Below are 27,913 nucleotides of genomic sequence, written 5' to 3'. Positions count from 1 at the left end.
ATGGATAACGCCACGTACAGCTACCCGTCCGACTGCACCCCGCTCACCAGCTGCAAGGCCGCACGCAAACCCGCCGGCTCCACCGTGGTCAACATGGGCCGCACGGGCCAGCCCCCCCGGGACTACCTGGTCTGGTCTCTCTGCAACACCCTGTACGTCAACTTCTGCTGCCTGGGCTTTCTGGCTCTCATCTACTCAGTCAAGGTGAGCGTCCGTCTATCCCGCACTCTCTGTCCGTTTGTCTGTCTCTCTGTCGCTCTGTGTCTGTCTGTCTGTCTGTCTGTCTCTCCCTCTGTCCATCAGTCTCTCTCTGTTTAGCTATCTGTCTGTCTCTCTCTCTTTCTGTCTATCTGTCTGTATCTCTCACTCTCTCTGTCTATCTATCTGTCTGTCTCTCTCACTCTCTCTCTGTCAGTCTCTCTCTGCCTGTCTATCTGTCTGTCTGTTGTTCTCTGTCTCTCAAGGTGAGTGTCCATCTGTCCATCAGACTCTCTCTGTCTGTCTGTCTGTCTGTCTCTCTCTGTCTGTCTCCCACATTAGACAAGACAGCAGTGTTTTATTTCCTTTCATATTAAGGGCTACTTCTCTATCCTTACCCACTAATCGCATCAGTTTGTGCTGCTGCATGTTTGCTGCACACCCTTGTGCAACAATCTTTTATTTAGCCCACGTTGTTTTGTTTTTTTTAGAACTTGGTTTGCTCCTGCAAACTGAGAGCTCACTTACACCGAATGATGGTTGACGGCAATGTGTTTTAGTTCCCCTCGATTTACTGTGACTGTGGATCATGCCTTGGGGTTGCGTGTGTGCGTAAGACGATTCACGAATACTTCAGAGTATTGACTTGGTTTAAACGGCACCGTGGACTTCGAATTCGAATAAATTACAGAATCGCGTAAATTTCGGACGGAACGTTAGCGTTAAAGACGATGCCGCGCAGCCGCCGGTGTTATAGCGGAACGAGCAGGGAGTCTGCGGGGGCCAATGGTCTGCGCTCGCCGCAGGAATGCGGAGGCGGGGACGAGAACGCAGAGCGTACAGGCGCTTGGCGGTTGCAGGTTCCACCCCGCTCAAATTAGAAACGGGCACAGCCCGGCTGGCCTGTGTAAAAATGGGATAATTGCCTGGTCCCAAGTACAGCGTTCTGAGAAGATTAGAGACCACGCATTCAATCGTGAGATGCTATGATTTTTTAAAAATCATACCGCCTATATCAAAGCATATTAAATATAGACCTGTTGTAGAAATATACAGTGTATCATACTGGTCAAAGAACGAGTATATTGTGCAATGAAAATGACTAGGTACAATACATAGATTCTATAAAAGGACACCAATATGTGACCATCATATGGTATGCATTTTATACATACTATATATTGCATGATTTAACCTTAATGATTGACCTCCTGTTGGCTTGTATTATATGTTTTCATTTGATATTTGTGACAGAATTAAAGGTGCAAAAAGTGTAAAAAGGTAGGCAGTACCCTATATGTAGACTACATAAAATTGTACCCCTAGCCAGCAATATATAATTCATTTGCCCCTTTTTTGCTTTTAAAAAGTACTCCTTGGTACCCAAAGGGAACATTACTATACTTTCAGGGTAACTTGATTTGGGAAACTTGATCCTTGAACTTGAACACAAATGTACCTCCACTGTCACCTTATTTCTGAGAGATGAACAGTTAAAAATATGGAAAAATAGTAATACTGGAAAAAAGTATCAAGATACAAGTTTTCCTTTCCTTCCATACATTTAAATGGCTCCCAATCTTGGCAAACCTTTGTGCATATGTCAGATTTTTCTATGCCTTTAATTATGTAAGGACTAATGTGATTATATCCAGGCCAGAGTCTAATATGATCAGCATAGACGGAAACAATATTTTCACTGTAATGATTTTTGTGGGAAGCCTTAGCTTGTTGAACATGCTTTTTTGCCAATCCATACAGCGTACACAATCTGGTTCTGTCTCCATAAAGCAGAGGTGCACATGGAGGGCCATATCTGTTTCTGGTTTTCATGCTAATTTCTGACTTAATTATTCAATTAGGCCTGACATTTGCGACATCAGATATTTCAGTCACGTTACTTGATGAGTGGGTCTGTGGCATCGTCTGAAACGCGCGAATGACAGCGAAAGAATCTCTCTCTGAAACATTTTTACTCTACATGTGAACCAGTGTTGGCGTTTATAAGCAATTAGCCCATTTAGACAGGGTAATTGGTGGAAACAAAAGCCTGCGTAGACGCCGGCCCTCCTGGACTACAGGTTGTCCATCCCTGCCATAGAGGTACCCTTTTCAGTTCTTGATGAAACCCTCTATCATAGGTGTCCAGTATGAAAGCTCCCAGATAAAGAATCATTAGACCGAAAAACAACCCATTAATTTGACAGGGTTTTTTCTATGAGAGCGCTCATACTGTTTGCAGGTCCTGGTGTTGGTCCAGAATATACACTGCACCCTCTCACTCATCTTTAGATAGCCGTGTATTAATGCGTAAATCCAAGAGTCACTATTGGTAACTTTCAGCTCATCTGGACAGAATAAAGGGCAGTGGATTTGTTCATTCTGTGCCCATTCCAGTGAGCAGTAGACTGGGAAACCTATGTAAAACTGCGCAGATGGGCATAGTTTTAGACTGGGAATAATGTGCAGATAGACACAGGTTTAGACTGGGAGTAATGTGCAGATAGACACAGGTTTAGACTGGGAGTAATGTGCAGATAGACACAGGTTTAGACTGGGAGTAATGTGCAGATAGACACAGGTTTAGACTGGGAGTAATGTGCAGATCGACACAGGTTTAGACTGGGAGTAATGTGCAGATAGACACAGGTTTAGACTGGGAATAATGTGCAGATAGACACAGGTTTAGACTGGGAGTAATGTGCAGATAGACACAGGTTTAGACTGGGAGTAATGTGCAGATAGACACAGGTTTAGACTGGGAGTAATGTGCAGATAGACACAGGTTTTAGACTGGGAATAATGTGCAGATAGACACAGGTTTAGACTGGGAGTAATGTGCAGATAGACACGGGTTTAGACTGGGAGTAATGTGCAGATAGACACAGGTTTAGACTGGGAGTAATGTGCAGATAGACACAGGTTTAGATTGGTAGTAGTGTGCAGATAGACACAGGTTTAGACTGGCAAAACTACATACGGACATATTTTTAGACTGTGGAAACTGCACCAATAGACACAGGTTTAAACCGTGCATATGGACACACGTTTGTCTACTTTGGCCAGAGATTGAGGAACTTCTGTGTAAACAGGCATATTCATGGACAGCCCTCCCCAGACCTGTCTTCAGGAGTCAGGCCCTCGTAGACAGCCTGTCTGGAACAGGATAGTGTACACACAATCCAAGACCACATTCAATTAAACCTACCCACTAATGACAGACAACGCTATATAAATGGCACTGATTTCTGCAGCCACGGTTGGCCAAGTTACTCCTTCACAAGAAAAGTCACTGCTGCAGATTATGAGCAGTAGTCAACCCTGGTGTAAAATCCAGCCATGACCAGCTTGAAATACCAGCTACCAGCTGTTTCAAAACATAGCTTGAGCTGGTCAAACCATGTTGAATATGGACCTGGTCGAACTGATCAATCAGCTACCAGCTGTTTCAAAACCTAGCTTGAGCTGCTTTTTTCAGCAAGAAAATCCTAAATCCAAGACACAAACTGGCCGTGCTCGTCCAAGGAAGTTAACCATCTTCACGGGAAATCACAGGAAATTTGATCCACTGGGAGCCCTCTGATTGGCTGAAATTTGCTTGATTTTAAATGTGAAAAAAAAAAATTGTGTTCAGGCAATTTTTTCTCCCCAATTTTACACAGCCAATCGTATTTAGGCAGTGCTGTGGTGCCATGGATAGGAGTTTGACCATCTGTGGTGCAGTCTGGAGCGCAGTGAGGAGTTTGCATGTTCTCCCTGTGCTCGTGTGGGTTTCCTCCAGGGACTCTGGTTTCTTCCCAAAATCCAAAGACATACAGGTTTAGGGTACCAACAGCGTGTTGCTGTAACTGAGCTTGTGTGCCCAGTCAACCTACCCTGAATAAATTCAGCGCTCCTGCAGCAACTTCTATCGCTTTGGGAGAGTGTTCTCCTCCGAAGCATTCAGTCAGCCACCAGTTCTTATCCCACACAAGGTCACTAGGGCACACTAGGATACTGCCAGTCAGTCATCCCACTGAACCAAAATCCCTCCAAGCCTTGGATGATGCCAGAGCAGATTGCACAGTAAAATGTTTGCTGTTAAATAAGCTCTTACAGTGTGTATGTGGTTCATACTGGACTCTTATGTACTCTGTTTGAGTTGAAGTCACACTTTTTACATTTTCCTGTGTAATTTGCTCTGGCATCACTCAAAGATCGGAGGGATTTAGCTGTTTTTTTACTGTGTATGTCTCTCGCTGCAGGGCTGCTAGCCGCAGTCAGAGCCGGATTTGAAACCAAAGCGCGCTCGATTGCCTCATGAACCGCTTCTGTACATTACAGGAATATCTTCATTGCTTAATTTTCATTATTATCCCTCTCCACCTCAGCTGTGAGTGTGAGAAAAAGCACTACATTTCATTATTATTATTATTATTATTATTATTATTATTATTCATTATACGTCTCAGCATATTTAATCAGTCAGATCAAAATGAGGAATAGTTCCTTGTGTTCGAGCTACGGATTCATCCCCCTCCCCTCTGGACTACATACTGTACATCCATCCATGTGGACTTCCTAGATTACCTGCTTTTAATACCTCAACTGTTACCATCTTAACCGATAGGCCAGTGGAGGATGGGAATCTACCTATAGCTGGGTTCTTCTCGAGATTTTTTCTCGGGTCTGTTTGAGTATTTGTCTCTAGGGAGTGGTTTACCAGGGCTCATGTTTCCCTTCAGTGCTCTATGTAAAGCGTCTTTGGGACAGTCAGCTGTGAAAAGCACGATACAAATAAAATTTAATTTAATTGAATTCACTTGAATATGAAGCAATTAATTATACTCATAACCCTTAATAAAACCCATAACCCTTAACACATTTGGTTTAGAACAGCTCTTCTTGTGTGTCTTCCTAGTTATGGATTTGACACTTTTAACCTGCGGAAGAACCTACGCACTTGTAAGTCACTTTGGATTAAAAGCGTCTGCCAAATGACGAAAATGTAAAAAAACGTAAAATGTAAGTCACCCGCTTTACTGCCGGACCGGACAGTTCATCCAGGAAGTGAAACCCTCAGTGGGGGCTGTGTCTGACGGTCTGCCCTCCCCCTTGGGCCCCTCTCCTTCCGCAGGCCCGGGATCAGATGACCCTGGGGGACCTGAGGGCGGCGAGGGAGTGCTCGGACAAGGCCAAGTGGTACAACATCCTGGCGTCGGGCTGGAACCTGCTGATCCCCCTGCTGGTGGTGGTGGTGCTGGTGCTGCTGCTGGTGCACCTGGGCAGTGCCGAGGGCTCCTTCGACTTCTTCGGCGAGGACGGCTACCAGAGCTTCATGAAGCTGTTCAGCAGGTAGACCGCACGGACGCACGGACGCTCGGACGGACGGACGGAGAGAAACGGACAAAGCAGCAGTTATTGCCCAGCTCATGACCCCCCTCCCCCCCCCCCCCCCCCCCGCCTCAAACCCAACCCAACCCCTGGGAGAACTGACTTTGTTTTATCCTTCTTTCTTAAAATTATTCATTTTTATTATTTCCGTTTTTATTTTTATTTTTTATTTTTTCCTGTTTGTATTGTTAAATTACTTTAACTTTCTAATGAATACTTTTCTATAATGTTTTCCTAAGTTATACCCACTACCAGTGTGACGATTCTAAAACAATCTGAACAATGTGATAAAAAAATAATAAAGCAGTTATATTGCCGAAATAGCTTCACGGTTTCGTTATCATTATTATTATCCATATTATACATACCAGCACATTTAATCAGTCAGATCAAATAATGCCTTTATTTTATGTGGTACATGTGAAATCATTCCTTGTCCTCAATTCCGTTTTAAGGAATTATTTCCAGTAGACCTTAAACACAGGTTTTCAACAACCGATAAAGACATTTGTTGCAAAAGGTACAAGCAGTGGACAGCCAGATACAACTGAGTCCAGATTGGGAACCACTGTTGTAGTTCTCTGGATAATTATTTTCGCTAATGGTGCATGGATGGTGCCGTGTGCCCCAAACCATAACAGACAGGAAATGTAGAAAGCTGCACTGCTCATATTCGGCCACTTTTGTAGGGGTGGCGCTGTTTCCCTCTGATGGGCAGATGTGAGCTGTTTTGTGCATGTGCTCAGATTTGAGGTGTGAGGGGTTTTGTGAGGTGTCTGTGAGGTGTTTTGTTGCATGTGCAGATGTGAGGTGTTTTGTGAGGTGACTGTGAGATGTTTTGTTGCATGTGCAGATGTGAGGTGTTTTGTGAGGTGTCTGTGAGGTGTTTTGTTGCATGTGCAGGTGTGAGGTGCTTTGTGAGGTGACTGTGAGGTGTTTTGTTGCATGTGCAGATGTGAGGTGTTTTGTGAGGTGTCTGTGAGGTGTTTTGTTGCATGTGCAGATGTGAGGTGTTTTGTGAGGTGTCTGTGAGGTGTTTTGTTGCATGTGCAGATGTGAGGTGTTTTGTGAGGTGTCTGTGAGGTGTTTTGTTGCATGTGCAGATGTGAGGTGTTTTGTTGCGTGCGCTCAAATGAAGGTCCGGAGTCCATTGTAGTTTATGGAGCGGAGGGGAGCAGATGTAGGCAAGTGTCACACGGGTTTTGGCCTCGGACTCTTGTCACCATCAACTCTCGTGCTCTCCCAGGAAGTTGTTTGGGGGCACTTGAAAAACCTTGGGATGATTCTACCCTCTTTTTTTTCCCCCTCAAGGTCCTTCTCTTTGCACGTCCTTTTGCTATTTCCATCCACTACTTCTGAAGTAGCAGTTGAGAACGGCGCACAGCCTAAAAGTAGAATGTGTAATTTGGTACAAGCCAGCGGTGTAAACATCGCCTAAACTACAGGGCAGGTCCGTCAGAGTGGCCACGGCAGACCCACAGAGCCCAAGGCCAGGCCTCACAAGCTCTCTGAAGGCTGATTTTAGAGACAAGACTGCCCCGCCCCGCTGGTTACCATGGAGATTCCACTCCTGGCCCAACTGTGAGTGCTGGTGTGGGTGGGGTGCATCTTTAACGTATGCTAAAGGGGGGGGGGGGTTTGTAGGGTTGGCTCTCTCACCAAAGCCTCCATAAAGTCCTTGGGGAATTTTTGTAATTTGTCGTTAATTATTCGGAATACTGAGCAGGCCGAGACAAATAACAGAAATGTGCCTCTCCTCTTTGTTCATAACGAAAATGAAAATGGCTTTCTGAAAAATTTCATGCAACTGTTTTTCAGCTGGATAAGATAGTGCCAGGTGTCTGGTCACCCTCGCAAAAGAGGTTTTTAACCTCAAGGGTCTTGCCCGGTTAAATAAGCGTTAATAAATAAACAGAACTGCGGTGTACCACACACCAACTTAGGTTGGAATTAAAGGATTAAAGGAGTACAATAGGTAATTTTGGACTTCTAACGGTCAAAAGAGGAATAGCAGCAACAAACATCTTCAGCCCACAACACTGTTTATCTCTCCCCCTTCTCTGTAAGCGCGCTGATGTTAAAACGGCATTGGCTGTGGCAATTAAAACCCAGATTTAAAGATTATAAACACAGGCAGAGGGTGAGTCAACATGTCAGTGAGTCTTTTTCAATGCTAGGAAGGGATTTAAAACAAAGAACTGCAAACAATAACACTATTATAAAGAGGCAGCATACTAACTGTAGGGGCCAAAAGATAGGTTTAAGATATCTCAGCTTGTGCTTCCCCCTAGTGGCCAGCTATAACAAAAAAAATAGTATCTTTAGACTATTTAAGGACACACCTGGATGAAGCAAGCAGTGTTAGCCAATTGAAGACAGGTGCTTACCTGAAGGACGCCGAGCTGAAATAGTTGTTTAACAAGCTTTGCTTTAAAGTCAGAGTCTAATAGCATTAAATAACATTCAGAGTCGGTCAGTACTGAGTTGGTCGCTACTATAATCAGTCAGTACTGAGTCAGTCACTACTACAGTCAGTCAGTGCTATAGTTTATCAGGACTGAGTTAGCCAGTGCTATAGTTAGTACAGAGTCACTAAGTGTCAGTATGGAGTCAGTGTCAGAGTCTGTTCGAGTTTGTCAGTTTTTAGCTGGCTAGTGTCAGAGTCTCTCAGTAATGAGTTGTTCAGTGTCAGAGTCTGTCAGTACTGAGTTGCTCAGTGCCAGAGTCTGTCAGTACTGAGTCCTCTCAGTGTCTGTCAGTACTGAGTTGCTCAGTGCCAGAGTCTGTCAGTACTGAGTTGCTCAGTACCAGAGTCTGTCAGTACTGAGTTGCTCAGTACCAGAGTCTGTCAGTACTGAGTTGCTCAGTACCAGAGTCTGTCAGTACTGAGTTGCTCAGTACCAGAGTCTGTCAGTATGTCTGTCAGTAGCCAGTCAGTGTCTGTGTCTGTCAGTGAGTTAGCCACCGGGGGCGGCTTGTAGCGTATTGGTTAAGGTACATGACTGGGAGCCGCAACGTTGGTGGTTCGAATCCCGGTCTAGCCACAATAAATGATCCGCACAGCCATTGGGCCCTTGAGTAAGGCCCTTAACCCCACATTGCTCCCCAGGCGCTGTACTGTGGCTGCCCACTGCTCCTAATAGCGAGGATGGGTGAAATGCAGAGGACAAATTACCCCACGGGGTTCAATGAAGGTACGGTATATATATATATCTATATAAAAGTTGGCCTGTTCTTGCCTCTCGCCCTCCAGACCCCTCCCATGTCAGCGGCCCCTCCCGCGCTGGGGCTGATATTTGTATGGTCCCTGATTACAGGTCGTGCTGCCAGCTTTCTCCTCTCTCACAGAGCTGCAGCAGATGTGCCTCGGGCAGGATTACAGGCCCGGGTTTGTTTCCCGCTGGTTTCAAATTAAACTGGGAGCAGCCTTTCCTTCCGAGGATCTCTGAAGCGGAGGTGCGCCTCGCCCGGGTGGGTGGGCTGCGGGTTTGAAACCAGCGGCGGTGACACACAGACACGGTGCTTGGGTCATGTGATCAGGTGGGGGGTGGGGTGCTGTTCTATCTGCACCTGCACTACAGTGTGCTGCTCACGCCAACTGGGCCAGTGCTTCAAGCACTGGGCGTGCTTTTCCAAAAAGGACAACAAGTTCAAGTTGTGTGCTTTAAACGAGGCGAGACAAGCTGATTTCATTGGAATATTTCACTGTCTTTGATGAATCATAAAAATGTTTCTCAACCATATGACCGCAAGATCAGGTTCAGTACGTGAAGATAAAACTTTTGTAAATGCACTCCTGAGCCTGCATACCTGCCTTTGTCCACTAGGGGACTTTGCTGACAGTGTAAGAACAACATAGAACAGAACTCCGGGAGAGGATTAAAGCGTTTCCCGCAGGTAATGTACAATTACATGCAAAATGGAGTCTTCTATTTTTATGAAAACCTAGAGTCTGATGTTCCTACTCATAGTAATGAAGAAAAGTGGTGTCTTAGTCACAAACCATTTCATAAGATTGAGGAAAACATAAGCATACAAAAGCCACCTCTGATAAAGATTCAGTACTGTGCAGCAGTCTTAGGCACCCTAGATTGTTTTATATAAATTTGTCATTTTTGTTTAATTTTTTCCCCCCTTAATTTTCTTTTGTTTTGCATTAGTGTCAGTAGAAAAGAACACATTTTGAGATTTCCAAACATTAATTTTCCAAATAAAAAATGTTACAGAGAATATTTTCTATTTCGTTCAGTAAAGTAACATATTAGGTAATAGACCACTTTTCAGATAAAAACTAGATTGGAGAACCAGGTAAACAGGGTTAAGGGCCTTGCTCAAGGGCCCAACGGCTGTGAGGATCTTATTGTGGCTACACCAGGGATCAAACCACCGACCTTGCGGGTCCCAGTAATGTACCTTAACCGTTACGCTACAGGCTGCTGAGAGAGGTGAGTCTCACCTCTGCTTCACTTTGTGCCTTCTTTTTTCAGTTCTCCAGAGTGATAATCTCACCAAACAAGCCGTAATCTGTGCAGTGGAACAGAGATTTTGAAGGTAATGGGGGAAAGGCATTGTAACAATCGAGAGAGGGGAAGGTTTCTGCCTAGAGCCACAGCACATTGACAGGTAATAAAGGCATTCAGATCTTTTGACAACTGGGCCCCTGGAAACTTCAAAGGACAAGGCCAGGGCAGCCTAGAGATAAGACACGGGCTGAGGGGTGGGCGGTTGAGGGGGCGGGGTAGCAATTAGAGGCGTAAATACTGTGAGTATGAGTGTGTGTGTGTGTGTGTGTGTGTGTGTGTGTGTGTGTGTGTGTCTGTGTATTAACAGCGGTGGCATGGGAAACCTCACACTGCCATACCTCATACTATTACGATGCCTTTCCTTAAAATTGAGCGGATTTGATTGAATGGGTGAATGAGAAGCATCAATTGTACGGCGCTTTGGATTGAGACGCTACACAAATGCTATCCATTTACCATTTAATATGCAATACTGCAGCAATAATAATATATAAATGGGAAGAGACCAGTATTCCCCCGATCCTCCTCTGACCATTTAAGTGTGCACGGACCTGGAGAAGAGGGAATGTCCTTCCCCTTCTTTCAGCTGCATAAATTGTGTGACTATTTAGTTTAGGGTTGACATATTGCATCATGGTCTAGCGTTCTACATTTCATCCCGGGCCACCTTGGAATACTCTGGTTTTTGAGCTTTGGTCTCGGAGCGTTCTCGGGATTACCTTGGGAGATGCGAAAGGCGGTTTAGTATTTCCTTTCATTCATTTATTTTGTGACGGCAACTTGCCTATGTCTGTGACGTTCATTGTTTGTTAAGAACCTTCATCTTTAGATTAGATGTCAAAAACGTTGACTTAAATTTTGCAACTTAATCCATGTCTTAATTTTTATCTAGTCGCAAGTTTTGCAACATTTTTACAACATTTTGATAAAGGTTGTTCCACCAGGTTACTGCAATTAATTACTGCAATGAATTTGGCGATTTACCTGATAATTCATCCCTTTGATAATGAACAAATTAAATAAAATCTATTCCTCATCTACCTGTTGAATGAGTGAGGAGTTTTAACTGTCAATGCCTCATGTGTTCTGTATTCAGAGTGATAGCGTTAGCTGTTAAAACTTGTAAATTGTCAACAGATGTGGACTTGCCACAACACGATCGTGTAATTATAGTTTGCCTGCCGGCCTGTTCCTTCCTGAAGTTTTGCATATCTTCATTTCAGTCGATCCATATTCATACATCTTTCCTCACAATCCCCCTCCTGCCACAATCATTACAACATCCCAAATTAATTTTTACGCAGATACACAATGTTTTTATTTTCTTCCTCCCGTCCATGATGTTATGTCCTTCGACCATGGCCCACGTCTTTTTTCCAGGATCCTATTTTGAGGTGACCCGATCCCAGGGAGATCCACCCCAAACCCCCCCGCCTTCCCCACGACATGCCCTGGCATTCCAAGAGCGTGTCCGGGCCGAGGAGGTTATCCCAGTCTAAATACACGCGGCGGCGAGGCAGCCGTGTCGGGACAGACAGAATCAGGCAGCGCTCGGCGGAACGGGGTGTCCAAGGTTACGGTGCTGTTGACTGTCCTCCCAGTCGCACGGGCCGCAGTGTTTACGTGGCTAACGGTGGGGGGCCGCGGCGCTCGGGGGAAAGTCCGCAGTGCGGGAGCAAAGGTGCGATGTTGTGGTTCGTATCCGTTTTTTATCTCACGGGGGTGAAAGTGTCCCCTCAGGGAGTTGCTGGTCAAAGGTGTCCACAATATTTGAGCGAGCAAAAGCGAGAGAGACCTCGTTTCTAATGCAACCGTTCCAAAATAAGATTACATTATTCATTCCATCAATTCAACTGTTAGCCTCTTGGTAGAGCATACTGAAGAACGACTGGGGGTTAACCGGTTAATGTTTAAAATTAAACATATTTAATTTTATAAAATAATCTACAATAAAATAAACATTAAAATACACGAAGAAATATCAATGTTAAAAACATTAAAAACAGGAACAATCCTTAAATAAAATGTTTGTGGAGTCCAAATTGAAAATCAGAGAGAGTAACCTGTGACCTTTGTTTTAAGAAGGTCAAGGAAGTTTTTTGTCTAGGCAGTACATGTCTGTCAGAATCACAAACAAACAGACTATGCGTCAAATATGGGGCTGCTGGCATTGGACGTTATGTTCTAGAGTTCAAAATCAATATTTAATACATCACTAACCCTATTTTGGATTGCTAATGAAATGCCTTGAGGTATTGGTTAAATACAAACAAACTCATCCCAGGAGCACTAAACCAATATTAACTGCATAGGCCTATTCACAAGAGACAGGTATGCACACAGGGCACTTTAGGGACAAGAATATTAGAAATACTGTACATTTTGACTGAAATTGCTCTTTAGAAGCAGAGGTTCCATTGATCACTCCAACACTAATGAAAAGCCAATAACCATACAAAGGCCTCAAAGTTGCTTCTCTTCTGTACCAGAGGGACAGTGACACAGACATAACATTCACCTCAGCGATATCCTCGTTAATTTCAGGTCAATTTCACTTCAATCACGTGACCTCAACGGACGCAAATCTTGTGGTGATTACGGAGATATTAGCTACCCGTCACGCAAAGCTACCCGTCAACCCCGTTGTGGTAGATATGTTCAGTGTTAAAATGGTGATATTTTGACTGGTCTTTCTCTTTCTATTCACGTTGCGTTGCCTAGCTGGACCTCACAACGGTCAAAGGTAGCGAAAAAAGGCCCATTTCAAACATTGCTGCAACAAAACAAAGTTTACCCAATACCGCAACCTCGTGACCCCTCCCTTCCGGAAAATACCGATGGAGCTTCAGTACGCGCGCCTGCTTTCATAAGCGGCGTGCAAACCTGTCAGACTTGACATCACTGGGTGTTTCCACGCAAAAGAACATCGGCTGGCCACAGCTCTCACTCGCTAATTTTACCTGAGCCGCAACAACACCGCTGCAAGCACCACGCCAGTATGAACACGACCAGGTAAGGATATACCCAGAGACGAGAGTGATGTTTTTGATTCATTCGTGACATATAATCAATAACAGCAGTTAGCCGGGATACTGCTGGAAAAGTCCTTTTAAATACCATGAAACTTTTCGTACGTCATGTTTTGTGTTTCTTTTTTTTAATGGTGTGCAATCACTTGCACACGCGGCGTTCGGTAACTTAATCATTTGAATTGTCAGTGGAATTTTATCTTAAGTCACAGATCTGGATGAACGACATTCTCGTGTGTCTGTATGTTGAGAACAGATAAGCACCATACGGTAAAACATGCGTTTATTTAAACAAAAAAGTAATTAATTTTTTAGATGTGATTACAAGTGAACGTTTGGAGTGTTGGTCAAAGGTGTTCCATGGCGCTGTCTTTACGTGTTTTGCACGTGAGAGCTTTCTGTGGACTACCCACAGAGATCACCTTGAGAAAGTGTGTTTACAGCTACGGAAAAACATTGACTACAACCGCAAACCAACTCCTACTGTGCATAAAATCCTACTTTTGAACTTGTAAATGTAATTTCTTTTTTTTGCTGTAGTAGTCTAAACATCATCTAAGTGGATGATATCCAGAAGGGGACAGTCCAGGGTTGTGAGTAAGACTTGTCGTGTTGTTCTTCCGCCCATGAGCTGAATTAGATTAATTACTTCTACCTCTTGGCTGAAGAATTGTCCTAATTAGCAAAACCAGGTGACAAACAAAATACTGGGGAGGAATTTTACTTTCTGAACCTGGATTTTCCACCTCGGATATCCTGACATTAAAACATTAGTTGATCTAATCTAAACATGTTTTACCATTTGGATTGAGTGGAGTTTGCGACAGGTGAAGCAGGGAGAAACAGAGAATGGTAGTTCAGTGAGAGGAGTAACTTCACATGCGAGTAATTAGCCTGCTACCTGGCTTATGTCACAGATCAAAGGTCACCCAAAACCCAGAGGAATGTGTCTCTTTCTGCTTTTTCCCCAAATGCACCTCCTTGCCTCCGTCCCATTATCTTTCAGTCCACACTCCCCACTCCCCCACTACCGCTCCTCCACGCCCGTGGAAGTATGTTGACTGAAGCAGTGGAGTTAACGAGTTGACGCAAAGGAGTGCACAAATTCGGGACGAGCTTTTCGGCTTCGTCGTCGTCAAAGTCGACGTCCTGCGTTGAATAAACAGCCCTATCATGGGCCCACGCATATCCCCATAGTCAGTTAGAGATTACATTACATTACATTACATTAATGGCATTTGGCAAACGCTCTTATCCAGAGCGACATACAGTTGATTAGACTAAGCAGGAGACAGTCCTCCCCTGGAGCAATGCAGGGTTAAAGGGCCTTGCTCAAGGACCCGATGGCTGTGCAGATCTTATTGTGGCTACACCAGGATTAGAACCACTGACATTGCGTGTCCCAGTCATTTACCTTAACCACTATGCTACAGGCTGCCCTATATCATAGGGCGTGGTCAGCCCATTTAAAGCTCCAAAATCGCTTGTAAGTTTGAGGCACAAGTTGCATTACTATGGTACAGTGACCTGTAAAAACACCGACCTGACATTGAGGTTCGCCTCGGGACCCTGATAAATAGTGACCAGCATCATTGGATCCAAAGTAAAAATCTAAACAAACATGAATATTTACTGTAATCGCAGAATCCCAACGTGTCCGATAATGTAACAGTTTATGTTTTTGACTATGGTCAGTTGCATGTCACATACGGGTATGCTAATTCAGAAACATTTCTGTAGATTTGTGTGTGATATGCGAGATATCATTTTCCAGTGTTCACATTGAAAAATAGTTATTTCCCTCTTTAACAAATTTATTGGTAATAATGGTCATTTGGAAATGGTTGGTTGAATTAATCTAGTCAGTGAGTCAGTTTCATGGACTAGAGTTATGACCATGTTGTTCAGGTCAAGCTAACTCCTGGAGCCAACATCCCTGGATTCGGCTTCGACCGTTATCAGACTTTCACCAGCTTGTAGGCTCTACGTTTTTCTGTTTTAGTTTTTCCGTCTCTTATTCTCCAGGGTCTGTGTGTGTGTATATGCCTGCCTGTCTGTGTGTGTGTGTGTGTGTGTGTGTATGCCTGTCTGTATATCTGTGTGTGTGTGTGTGTGTGTGTGTGTATGCCTGTCTGTATATCTGTGTGTGTGTGTGTGTGTGTGTGTGTGTATATGTGTGTCTGTGTGTCTGTGTGTGTCTGTGTGTGTCTGTGTGTGTCTGTGTGTGTGTGTGTGTGTGTGTGTGTGTGTATGCCTGTCTGTATATCTGTGTGTGTGTGTGTGTGTGTGTGTATGCCTGTCTGTATATCTGTGTGTGTGTGTGTGTATATGCCTGTCTGTATGTCTGTATGTCTGTATGTCTGTGTGTCTGTGTGTCTGTGTGTCTGTCTGTGTGTCTGTGTGTCTGTGTGTCTGTGTGTCTGTGTGTCTGTGTGTGTGTGTGTGTGTGTGTGTATGCCTGTCTGTATATCTGTCTGTGTGTGTGTGTGTATGCCTGTCTGTATATCTGTGTGTGTGTGTGTATATGCCTGTGTGTCTGTGTGTCTGTGTGTCTGTGTGTCTGTGTGTGTGTGTGTGTGTGTGTGTGTGTGTGTGTCTGTATATCTATGTGTGTGTGCTCATAGGTGTGTGTGCAGATCCCAAGCCTTTGCATGCCGTGTTCCCTTCTACTCGTAGCAGCGTGGGGCCTCACAGTTACAAGTGGCCACAGGCAAACTTAAACTGGTTTGTCTCCTTGTTGTATTGCTACACCCTGACAGGGTACCTGCCCTGTCTGATGCTTCTGCCTTAGCACTTGGCAACGGCTGCTCACCCACAAACCCGTTACTCACGCAGATGATTTAATCCCCGGAGGGAGAAACGGCCCTGGGTAATCTCTTCATTAGTCCTGGATCTTTAACGAGTGCCGCCCCCGGTTAACCCCCAAACGCTGCACCAACCAACCACATCGAAAACGAACACTACGTGGCGGGGCGGGGCACGCGGTGTAGTCTGCAGGGTGTGGTCTCCACCCCCCGCTATCAGGCTGGGGTTTGTTCCCGTACCACGGCCCCATCGGAGCTGCGATCCCCCCTGTATCTGTTCCTGCCTCTGTCCTCTACCGGTCTAAACAAGGCAAAAAAAAAAAAAAGAACTCTTCCACTCTTCTTGAATATTTTTCCTGGAAACGCGTTGACTGCTTTGGACTGAGTGGGTTTTCGTGGCAGGATACGCAGAAGGTATTCATTGAATGTTCATTCTGCCTGCCGGCCTGGGGCCTTTTACTGTTCCAGGTAATGGCCCTGCAGGAATGTAAATTCTGCTGAGCGACAAGGTCACGTTGCTGTCCTGGTTTTGCCTGTTGGAGCAGAGCTGCTCACCGCAGTGTTCCTCCTGAGCGTCTCTGTGTGCGGAGACGGCGTTGCCACACCTCTGGAGAAGGGGGCGGAGGAGGCCTTCCTGAATTTTGGGGGCCACCACATCCTGCATTGAGAGAATCCTGCCCTCCTCCCCTGCCAAATGGCATTAATGTAATGTAATGAATGTCAGTGAAGTGACAAATGTGTGATTAGAATGCTCTTAGCTGGATATTCTAATGCTGATGTCACAACCACTACTGGCAATCAGTTCTAGAATTTGCTTAGAATTTTGGGCAGGAATTCCATGAACTGCTCTTCAAAGAGTTAGTGCTTACTGAGCCCCACCTGCTTCTGTGAGTCTAAACTGAATCGGAACAGTAAGATAAAAAAAAAATTAAAAAAAGCCTGCTTAACTTGAGATTCTCCAGGACCAGAGTTTGGGAACCTGTGTCCAGCTGGGATACGGCATGGAATATCAGACCATTTCCATCTGTCCACAGATTTCCAACCTGGATTTTGGCTGCCTGTATCTGAGTGAGGGTTTTGGTCGATAACGGCCTTCGGCATATTTTTCACATGCAATACAACACATGTTACAACACATAGCTCTTGCATAAGGCCATTGTTTAAGCACTCCCGGAACCATGTTCACGTTTTGAAAACCTAAACCGGAATCCATTCGGAACAAAAGTGCTCCTGAGGAGGATAGGTTATGCCGGGTCTTTACAGCGAAGTGTAGCCTCAGTTATTGTTGTCATTTGAATGACCTCCAGAGACGACCCTCCTCCCACACACACACACACACACACACACACACACACACACACACACACACACACACACACACACACACACACACACACACACACACACACACACACACACACACACACACACACACACACACACACACCATATGCATTCCTGTCTTCTATAGCTGGGCCCCAGTTCAAAGGTGGATCTCACCTCACGCTGGAGAGGGGAAGGCTGCCTCTGAGCTTGTCTGATTGCGGCCGTGGAGTGCGGCGTGTCTGGAAGCCATTGCCCCTCTTGGGCAGGGCCCAGAGCCTGCTGTAATTATGCCCCTCACACATTGCCCACCGTTTTAAAACGGGGCTTTTAATTAGCCTCGGCTTCGCGGGACCACGTGCGCGACATCCCGCTGCCCTCAGGACGGTTTGTGCTGCGTTACCCTCTGGCAGGGTGTGAGAGGGACGCGGTGAAACTTGTTTGCCCAGTCGATCTGTTTTCTCTGGTCTGTGTCTGAATCCGTTCTTGTTTTTTTTGTTTTTTTTGGGGGGGGGGGTGGTAGGGGGAGGGGTTTTGTAGCCACGCTGGCAGAGGCGTCCGTCATTTCCCCATAATTCATTTCAGAGATTACGCGCACGAGTCAAACTTGATGTACTTTTAACCTTGTACTCCCAAAAAAAAACATCACAAGCAATGATCCCTTTAAACTCTTCCGCTTTCCCTCTTGACGCACCGCTGGCGTGTTTTTTGACGAGCATGCCCGTTTTACTGAACTTTACTTGCACAATGCAGGTCAAAGGTCCCGCTCGACCCTGGGGCCGTCACGCTCAGGTCACATGACTTCAGTCAGTCGCTGTTTCCAGAGGTGGAGTGGAGCGGAGCGCTGACGTTCTTCCACCTTCCCCCCCCCCCCCCCCCCCCCGTGCGCGTCTGCGTGCCACTGAAATTACAGGAGAACATTTCCAGAACGCTGGCGTAAGAGCAGACCCGTGACCCGATGACGGGTCGGCTCATAGCGTGTGTCACGCGTGTGCTTCGCAGACCGCCTGCCCTGTCATTACCGCGGATGTAACCAGAGAGCCAGCGGACGCCCTACAGCCCGGCCCCGTAGAGCCCGGCGCGGCCCGGTGTGCGTGCCCTGTCATTGATGCAGGGAGGGGTATTTATAGGCCCATAATTGCCCCGGTTACTCCCACGCATTGGGTTATCCCCGTGGTGGGCGTGAGGGGAGGGAGGGGGGGGGTGGTGGTGTAGGGGCAGGGTTCCTCGGGCCAGTCCGATTCTGTCACCCTTCTGAAACCAGAGGGGCTGAGGAGCCACAGCCCGTTCTGGTGTGTTCTCGAATAGACCCCTTTTACATTTTTATTTATTTTTTTATATTTGCTGAACTCATTCATAGTCAGGTGTGCCCATTTACTATTTATTAATAGTGATGATAATTATAACACATTATAATAATGAGTTGGAGTATTATAGCATACCTATATTAAAACGGGTTTTCAAAAGCGCAGATGTTCTTATCAGGCAGAGGGCTGGTTTTGAAGGCATGTGCTAGCAGTGTTGTGATTGGCTGGGGCCCGGGGTGAGGGTGTGGTGAGTCCGGGTGTGGTAAAGCGGTGGAAATGCCACCAACCGGTCCGTGTGTGTGTGTGTGTGTGTGTGTGTGTGTGTGTGTGAGAGAGAGTCACTGTCTCCTCTCCCTGCTGCAGGTGTCTGATTACACAGCTGGAGGTGCAGGCCTTCATTGAGAAATGCATGGTTGCCGTGGGAACCAAACCGGGCCACGCCAGGAGCCTGGCTGAAGTGCTGGTGGAGGGAGACCGCAGAGGCCACTACAGTCACGGCCTCAACCGCATGGGTGTGTATCTCACCGTCTGCGTCCGCCTGACGTCTGTGAGGGTACAGCAGGATGGGTGTGTATCTCACCGTCTGTGTCCGCCTGACGTCTGTGAGGGTACAGCAGGATGGGTGTGTATCTCACCGTCTGTGTCCGCCTGACGTCTGTGAGGGTATAGCAGGATGGGTGTGTATCTCACCGTCTGTGTCCGCCTGACGTCTGTGAGGGTATAGCAGGATGGGTGTGTATCTCACCGTCTGCGTCCGCCTGACGTCTGTGAGGGTATAGCAGGGGTGGGCAACGGGAGGGCCGGTGTGTGTTCAGGTTTTTTTCCAGTTGAACCAGGGCACCAATTACCCTGGCTAAATGGTAAATGGTCGGCATTTATATAGCACCTTTATCCAAAGCGCTGTACAATTGATGCTTCTCATCCACCCATTCATACACACACTCACACACACCAATGGTGATCGGCTGCCATGCAAGGTACCGACCAGGGAGTTGGGTGTCTTGCTCAGGGACACTCTGACGCACCCAGGGACCACTGCTCTTACTGCCAGAGCCAATTGGCCAGTTGGTTATATATTCCAACATTCATTCAGTCATTCATTCAATGTTCGGGCAAACTGAGTCATTAAGGCTGGAGGAGGGAAGTCCAGGGGTCAGAAAGTAATAATACTTTATTGCTGAAGAATTGTGCTCATTAGCAAATCCAGGTGATGGGAACACAATTCCTGGGAGGACTTTTATTGTCTGAACCTGGATTTTTCCACCTCTGATGGAAACCAGAAACCCACATGGTTTGAGCTGAAAGCAGGAGCTCGGGTGGGGAGGAACGTATTTGGGTTGAACCGATCATGACTGTTTGCAGCGCGGCTGTGAGAGAGTGAGAGTGAGAGTGTGTGAGAGTGAGAGAGTGAGAGAGTGAGAGAGTGAGAGAGTGAGAGAGTGAGAGAGTGAGAGAGTGAGAGAGTGAGAGAGTGAGAGAGTGAGAGAGTGAGAGAGAGAGTGAGAGTGTGAGTGTGAGTGTGAGTGTGAGTGTGAGTGTGAGTGTGAGTGTGAGTGTGAGTGTGAGTGTGAGTGTGAGAGTGAGAGTGAGAGTGTGAGAGTGGCTCAGGGACGTGTACGCTGATGTCAGTAAAAGGAGACGATCGGGTCACATGGGGCGACGTTGCCTGTAAGAGCAGTCATCTGGCAGTCGGAGGGTTGCTAGTCCGATCCCGCCCTGGGTGTGTCGAAGAGCCCCTGAGCGAGACACCTTACCCCCAAACGCTCCTGACGAGCTCGTGCCTCGTGCCTCGCATGGCAGCCAACCGCCGTCGGTGTGTGGATCTGTGTGTGAATGGGTGAATGAATTGTACAGCGCTTTGGATAACGGCGCTATACGAATGCCAATTTACCGATTTACCATTCACATGTCCCCCCCCCCCCGCTCAGACATGTACGTGAAGGACGTCCAGTCGGGGATCTGTGAGAAAGACGGAGAGCCGGTGATCGTCAAGGAGTCCGCGGCCACGGCGCTGGTCAACGGCCAGAACCTGCTGGGGCCGGTGGTGGGGAACTTCTGCATGGACCTGGCCATCAGGAAGGCCCGGGAGGTGGGCATCGGCTGGGTGGTCGCCAACGGTACGTCCTCCTTTCACCTCCCTCACTTTACAGTCACGTTAATTACGTTAATGCCATTTGGCAGACGCTCTTATCCAGAGCGACGTACAGTTGATTAGACTAAGCGGGACTAAGCGGGAGCAATGCAGGGTTAAAGGGCCTTGCTCAACGGCCCAACGGCTGTGCGGATCTTATTGTGGCTACACCGGGATTAGAACCACCGACCTCGCGGGTCCCAGTCATGTACCTTAACCACTATGTATACATGTAGCCTCCAGGCCGGTGGTTGTACTTGACGAGTAACAGAACGGCCTGCATTTGTCCTTTCCTCTATTCTCGGTTAGGCTCCAACCACTTTGGCATCGCTGGCTTCTACTCCATGCAGGCCCTGAAGGATAACATGATCGTGAGTGCCCACAGTCTTGACTCTGTCTCCACCTAGTGGTTGCTGTTGGAAACTGCGGCACGCTGGTTAACACGGAGTTTCCCCTCCCCTCTTTCAGGGCATGAGCTTCACCAACACGTCTCCGCTGCAGATGCCCACCAGAGCCAAGGAGGTGGGTAAAGGGCTCCTGCTGCATTGTGGGCTTTGTTTTAATTTGTAGTTTTTCCCCTTGCCCTGCGAGGGAAACAATACTGTGACAATATAACGAACGGTGATTTACAAATGCAAGCTATTATTCTATGTTAAAGAGTGAGCCTATAATTGTGTGCACATGGGCGTGTGTACATAATATAATATATAATACATTTTAATGCACAATTGCTATTTATTTGCTCAATTTAATAGTTTGAACAAATAAATGTTGTGTGGGTGTGGGTGTGTGTGGGTGTGTGTGTGTGTGTGTGTGTGTGTGTGTGTGTGCGCGCGCGCGTGCGCGTGCGCGTGTGTGTGCACAGTTCTGCACCAACTGTTCTGTTGTCTGTTGGCTGAATCCCGGTCTCTCATTGGTGTTCATTTTGCAGTGCACTCTGGGTACCAATCCGATCAGCGTTGCAGCCCCGGCGAATGGCGGGGACAGCTTTGTTCTGGACATGGCGACGTCCGCAGTGGCCCTGGGGAAGGTAGGGAGGGCTCCGACGCTCCCCAGAGAGCAGGTCCCACTGGGGCGGGTCTGGTCCAAAGTCTGCACAGCTGTACGGGATTCCTTAACCACAATACGCACAATTTTTACCCCCGGGAGAAAGTTGAGCTTTGACAGATCCCTTGGCCGCCATGTTTTTGTGTTTGTGTTTTTGAGTGAAGTTTACATTACATTGCATTGCATTGCATTACATTACAAGGCATTTAGCAGACGCTCTTATCCAGAGCGACATACGACGAAGTGCAGATCAAACACAAGTACACGTGCGAAGAGGACCTGAGAGGACAGTTCCGAGTCCTAGTGTAAACATACAGATACAATCGGAACCCTTGAAGAATAAATCAACTTACAAACTAGCATACCACAGTTGGCAGCTAGAATACCCCGAGTACAACAATACAATATCTAATACAAAACACAACAATATCTATATAACTATATAAGTGCCATTGCAGTCTATGCATATATAAGGCTAAGCATGGTGGTGAGTTAGGGAGGGAAAGGTGTAGCCTGAAGAGATGAGTCTTAAATCTGCGCTTGAAAGAGGTCAGAGACTGCCATTCTGACAGCCACCGGGAACCAGGACAAACGAGATGTCTTCTCTAAAGGCACCACAAAGACTGGGAATAGTGTTTTTATTAAACAGGCTGGCACATTTAATTATTGCTATGAAGTTTGCACGAACCCGCACTTGTGATTTCTGCCTGCTTTTCTTTCTTAGTAGTAGTTTTGGCCCACTAAAAAAAAAAAAAAACTATAATGCAATTTTTTTTTTTTTTTTATTACACCAATGCTGTTCACTTGAGACAGTGTTTTTCAGCTGAATCGGGCATCTATCCATTTGGCCAGATTTCAGACAACCACATTTCTGGATAGTAACGTTTGGCTTGGATCAGGCTGATGAGCTCATCCGGTTCATTCGGTTCAGACTTCGGAGCGGGCACGTCGGAGAAGAGAGGCGCAGGCGGAGCAGGGCTATAATGGCGGTCACAGAGGCTGCATGGCACGCCCCTCTCTGTGCGTACGCCCCGGGGGGTTCGGGTGAATCACGGGTGTGGATACCCGAGAGCGCCAAATAATTCCTCCGCTATTGTCGTTAAAAGTCCAAACGTGGAGAGTTCTTTCGGTGACTTCAGAGAATCGTGTCAAAGAAAGCCGGATGACTTCCTTGCATAAAGGGAAACTTGATCCAAGTAACGGAGTTGGCACAGGCACCGTCTTGGATGGGGTTACGTTGTGTGGTTGATGAATCAAAACGCCTCCAGTCTACATGTTGCACTCTGCTGCAAAACACTGTTCCGTGATGTATTCAAATCAAAGTGAGTCGCTGTTGAGGTGCCTCTGCACAGTCTGAGATTCATTAAGCGAAACCTCTCACTAATACGAGCGCGGTATCCAAAAGTTTGGACACTGCCGTATGTTCCTGTTTGCCACGGCTGGCTGTGTGACTGGGCCGCCACGCTATTCCACTGTTGGCCTCCAGGTGAAGCTCCATCACAGGTGTGGTGAGGGTGCAACTCCACTGTTGGCCTCCAGGTGAAGCTCCATCACTGGTGTGGTGATGGTGCAATTCCACTGTTGGCCAGCAGGAGGAGCCAAGGGGCCTGTTTTTGTGCAATCTGTTTCGCCAATTGACATGAAGTCGCCCCCTAGTGAGCGCTATTCCGCTTTGCGCCTGCAGGTGGAGCGCTTCTCACGGAGATTTGCCGGCGTGGTGATAAGTGTTATTCCGCTTTGCGCCTGCAGGTGGAGCTCCATCACCGGCGGGGGGAAAAGATCCCTGAGGGCTGGGGCTGCGACTCCAAGGGAAAGCTCAACACAGACCCGGGGAAGGTGCTGAACGGCGGGGGACTGGTGCCCATCGGCGGGAGCGAGGAAACCGGTCAGTTCCTCAGACATCATCAAGACTGTCAAGGCATTCATGACGCATCGCAGAGTCCAAGACAAATTTCCCTGAGCGGGACAATAAAGTTCATCGTATCGTATCGTATCGTATCATCATCATCATCATCCATCCGTCCATCCATCCATCCATCTATTATCCTTACCCGCTTATCCTGAACAGGGTCGCAGGGGGGCTGGAGCCTATCCCAGCATACATTGGGCGAAAGGCAGGAATACACCCTGGACAGGTCGCCGGTCCATCGCAGGGCACACACACCATTCACTCACTCACTCATACCTACGGGCAATTTAGACTCTCCAATCAGCCTAACCTGCATGTCTTTGGACTGTGGGAGGAAACCGGAGTACCCGGAGGAAACCCACGCAGACACGGGGAGAACATGCAAACCATCCGTGCCGCCACATCATCATCATCATCGTCATGATTATTATTATTATTATTAACTGTGGAGTGTGAATATTATTATTATTATTATTATTAATAGTAATAATATGGTAATCTTGAACCCCTTGCCATTAGGCTGCATTAATACGGTCAGCCCGGCATCATCTGTTATGCCATGTTATGTCATCTTGTGACAGCTGTTCCATCATGTGTATGATAGTGTTATGTCAGCCTTATGGCAAAGTAAAGTGTTGCTATTATTAATAATAATAATAATAATAACAATTGAGTGTGCCATTATTATGATGATTATTATTGACAGTGGGGTGTAACCGCTCTCTTCTCAGGTGGCTATAAGGGCTACGGGCTGGCCATGATGGTGGAGGTGTTCTGTGGCATTCTGGCCGGGGCTCAGTACAGCAAACATGTCCGCACCTGGAAAGTTACCGACCGAGTGGCAAATCTGGTCCGTGCCCGAACTCATCTCCCCCCTACACACACAGGCACAGACACACACAGGCACAGACACACACAGGCACAGACACACACAGGCACAGACACACACAGGCACAGGCACACACAGACACACACAGTACACAATACAGAATCCAAAAACTGGTGAAGTGCAGTAGAGATCTCTCGTCCTGAAGAGGTCACAGTTAAAACCCAAATATTATCATCCCATACCCTCCCCTCCCTCTTCAGTTTACCCCTCAGATGACATTTGCAGGCCTCTGTTTTTATAACTTTGTAGAGTTTTGTTTGTGTGATGTCTGGTCAGTAATGTTAAGACTCCATGTAATGGCTTAGTGCTGTATAACAAACATGGTACCATTATTTCACTAATTTCAGCAAACTTGCTGATTTATTTATTTTAATTTCTTTAGGGGCGGTAATTAGTCTGTGTATTCTTTATAAAAGGCTCCGGTGTGAAGTGGTCGCACAACTGAAGTTGATGTGACAATACTCCCCTCTAGTGGCCGTTATTATATACTGCATTAAACATGTGAATGCACTGTACTGCCTTTGACCATAATAACATCTTTGGCCTACCAGCTCCAGGCCTGGTTACAGAAAATAATGAACACTATTTCAAAATAACAAAGCGTTCCTGCAAACCCCCTGTGGAAAATAAATAATAAAGTTGCTATTCTGAGGGTCTGTTTCCACATTTGGATATCACACTTTTGCCAAGTTAAATGCTGCGAAGGTTTGCCTTGAGTTAAATAGTTTTTTTCCTTTCGTTCTTTCTGTTTTTCTTCAGGGTCAGTGTTTCGTGGCGATAAACCCGGCAAACTTTGCTCCAGACTTCAATGACAGGATGTCTGACCTCCTGACCTTACACAGAGACCTAGAGCCTGTGAGCATACCAACTGTCTGCTGTGTAGCCCCTCCTCCCGGGGCTTCTGATTGGCTGTGACATCTCCACCTGCTTGTGCGATAGGCTCCTTGGGCAGTGTTACTCGTGAAAGCTCACCTGTGGCCCCTCCCTCTTATTTGCACGTTGAGGTTTTACAATCATTACCCACTTTTGCTGTGGATCAGGGTTGCTTGACTTTAAAAATCAAAGTGGTATCCACTGTATTCTTTAGAAGGGAAAAAAAACAAACAAACATACCAGTGCACAGCTGGAAAAAGGCGATGCACCCAACACCATTCAATCACCATTCTGTGGATGCAAAATAAGCACAACAAATAAAATATATCCGTATTGGCGATGGGCTAAATGTAAAAAAAAAAAGAAAAGAAAGAAAAAAGCTTCTTGCTGGTCAACTGGGTTCTTGTTGATTTGCTTCTCTAGCCACTAAAATAGCACAAATAATTATTTTTCCCCTCACACCCATCTTGTACCTTTACTTAATGTTCAAGATTTTAATGCAATTCCATTATTTTATTTTCGGACAGAAGGCCAAAGGCCCGTATTTCTGCCAGTCTAGTTTAGAAAGTCAGAGCTGGATCACACTGGATCACACTTAGATCTAGTCTTTTACACAATGCCTCTAAAACCAGACCCACTCGAGAATCCTTTTTCACATCACACTCATAATAATGCAGTAATTGGATGGCTTAAGGTAGAACGGGTAATCTGCTAGCTAGTATTGATCATTAAAAAAGGTAACAAACCAGGGTGTCCTTTAAAGCTCACTATTTATTTATTTATTTTGTCAACTGTCCCCCCTCAGGTCCCCCTTTACAGAACTGATTTTTGATCTCAAATGGCTTTTCCATGGTTAAATAATGGTTAAATGAATGATTTGTTTGTGAATGGCCGTATTTGAAAGCAGTGTGGCTCTGCTGATACAGGCAGTGAAATGTTTGCTCTTTGAAGGCGGAGGCGGAGAGCCCAGTTCTGGTGGCTGGAGACCTAGAGAGGTCCAGCATTGAGAGGTGCGCCATGCTGGGCGGGATCTCCTACCACGTCAATGTGGTCAACCACATGGTAGGTGCCCTTTTTATCTTCCGGTAAACTAGCGGGTGGAGCGTTCTCATTCACGATGCCCTGCTCGGAATGGTGTGAATAACCTCTCTAATCGATCTGTTCTCTCATTTCGTTTCCATGTTTCTTTGGTCAATCAATTGCTGATTAAAAAAAAATAATAATAATGATAATAATAATAATTTTTAAGGGAACTGAGTGACCTTGGGCTCTGGAAAGAGACTATATAAATATAATGTTGTAGTATTATTATTATGAAATATAAAATCTGTTGGGTACTGTGGGCTTGTTCAAGAGGTGGAATGTTCTTTCATTTGGAACACTTGATGTGGTTCATGAACTCCCCTAAGAACAGTTTGTTATGTGGGGGCTTGCTATATTTATGTCGTCTGGGGAAGGGGGGAGGGGGGTGTTTTGGTGGTAGTTCTGTTAGTTTGATAGTTCTGTTAGTTTGGTAGTTATGGTAGTTTGTAAGTTCAGTTAGTTTGGTAGTTCTGTTAGTTTGGTAGTTCTGTTAGTTTGGTAGTTCTGTTAGTTTGGTAGTTATGGTAGTTTGTAAGTTCAGTTAGTTTGGTAGTTCTGTTAGTTTGGTAGTTCTGTTAGTTTGGTAGTTATGGTAGTTTGGTAGTTATGGTAGTTTGTAAGTTCAGTTAGTTTGGTAGTTTGTTTGGGTGCTCTGTTGCAGCAGTCTGACAGGTCACAGTATAATGACTGCATGCAATCTCTCTGTCCCTGTGCCTGTGCCTGTTAGGGTTTTGCGACTGGACGTTCAATGTAATCTAAAATGTTCAGTGTGTGACTGGTCAAGTTCCCTATAGCTCTCTTAAACCAGGATTATTCATACCCTGACCTGTGCATTTCCTCTAATGTCTGACCCCCCCCCCATTTTTTTTTCTCTCTTCCAGAATAGCGTTGCTGAGCAGTTTGGCGTCACCCCCCTGTTGCCCAACAATGTCCCCGTCCCGGAGTAGGATGCCGTCTGCCATGAAGCTGGACATCGCACACCTTTTATCCACAATACAGACACTGGCCTGTGTTCAGTCTGCATTCATCCATAACTCAGTTTGCAAAGAACCAAAAAAAAAAAAAACTACGTTTGCATTTACTTGTAAGTCTATGTTGGGGACAAATGTTGACTATATCCAGGCCATTGACTTTTCAGGGGACAGTTCACTACCTGATTTTAAGAATTATTTCAGTTTTAATGTACGTTTTTTGGCCCAGACAGATTTTGTATGTGGTGAAGTACATCTTGTGATGCTTATAACCATTTCTGATTATCTGCCAGCATTACGGTAGTGGGTATCAGGGGCATCGGTGGGTTTGTGGTCTAAAGCAAGAAAGTGCCCTTCAGGTACCTCCAGAGAATAACGGACGACAGTGCTATGCCTCCTGGGGATCTGTGTACGGCTATTCTTCCAGAAAAACAGTGTTTAGTCTCTTCTGTT

General features: G+C 46.1%; 2 protein-coding genes across 2 annotated transcripts; both read left to right on the top strand.

Moving 5' to 3' along the window:
• On the top strand, positions 1 to 5,536 carry ifitm5 (interferon induced transmembrane protein 5). Its single transcript, XM_061222848.1, has 2 exons — positions 1 to 204; positions 5,315 to 5,536. The coding sequence occupies exons 1-2, from the start codon at positions 1 to 3 to the stop codon at positions 5,534 to 5,536; spliced, it is 426 nt and encodes a 141-aa protein (XP_061078832.1).
• A 7,202-nt stretch (positions 5,537 to 12,738) lies between these two features.
• On the top strand, positions 12,739 to 27,566 carry LOC133111594 (uncharacterized oxidoreductase YjmC-like). The gene is made up of 11 exons (XM_061222060.1): positions 12,739 to 13,106; positions 18,921 to 19,069; positions 20,486 to 20,674; positions 20,998 to 21,059; positions 21,157 to 21,210; positions 21,620 to 21,718; positions 23,485 to 23,620; positions 24,376 to 24,494; positions 25,293 to 25,388; positions 26,358 to 26,468; positions 27,371 to 27,566. The coding sequence occupies exons 1-11, from the start codon at positions 13,093 to 13,095 to the stop codon at positions 27,434 to 27,436; spliced, it is 1,095 nt and encodes a 364-aa protein (XP_061078044.1). The 5' UTR covers positions 12,739 to 13,092; the 3' UTR covers positions 27,437 to 27,566.
• Positions 27,567 to 27,913: the final 347 nt, after the last annotated feature.

The sequence above is a fragment of the Conger conger genome, chromosome 15 (assembly GCF_963514075.1).
Source record: "Conger conger chromosome 15, fConCon1.1, whole genome shotgun sequence".
NCBI classification, from domain to species: Eukaryota; Metazoa; Chordata; class Actinopteri; order Anguilliformes; family Congridae; genus Conger; species Conger conger.
Note: the sequence above shows the minus strand (reverse complement) of the source record. Positions and strands in the feature narration are given on the sequence as shown.

Excerpts from the sequence above, each read along its gene's own strand:
- ifitm5 (XM_061222848.1), top strand. The coding sequence starts at position 1 with ATGGATAACGCCACGTACAGCTACCCGTCCGACTGCACCCCGCTCACC. Across the intron at positions 205-5,314 it reads CTCTCATCTACTCAGTCAAG|GCCCGGGATCAGATGACCCT; the intron begins GTGAGCGTCCGT and ends CTCCTTCCGCAG.
- LOC133111594 (XM_061222060.1), top strand. Across the intron at positions 19,070-20,485 it reads TCACGGCCTCAACCGCATGG|ACATGTACGTGAAGGACGTC; the intron begins GTGTGTATCTCA and ends CCCCCCGCTCAG. Across the intron at positions 21,719-23,484 it reads CCGCAGTGGCCCTGGGGAAG|GTGGAGCTCCATCACCGGCG; the intron begins GTAGGGAGGGCT and ends TTGCGCCTGCAG.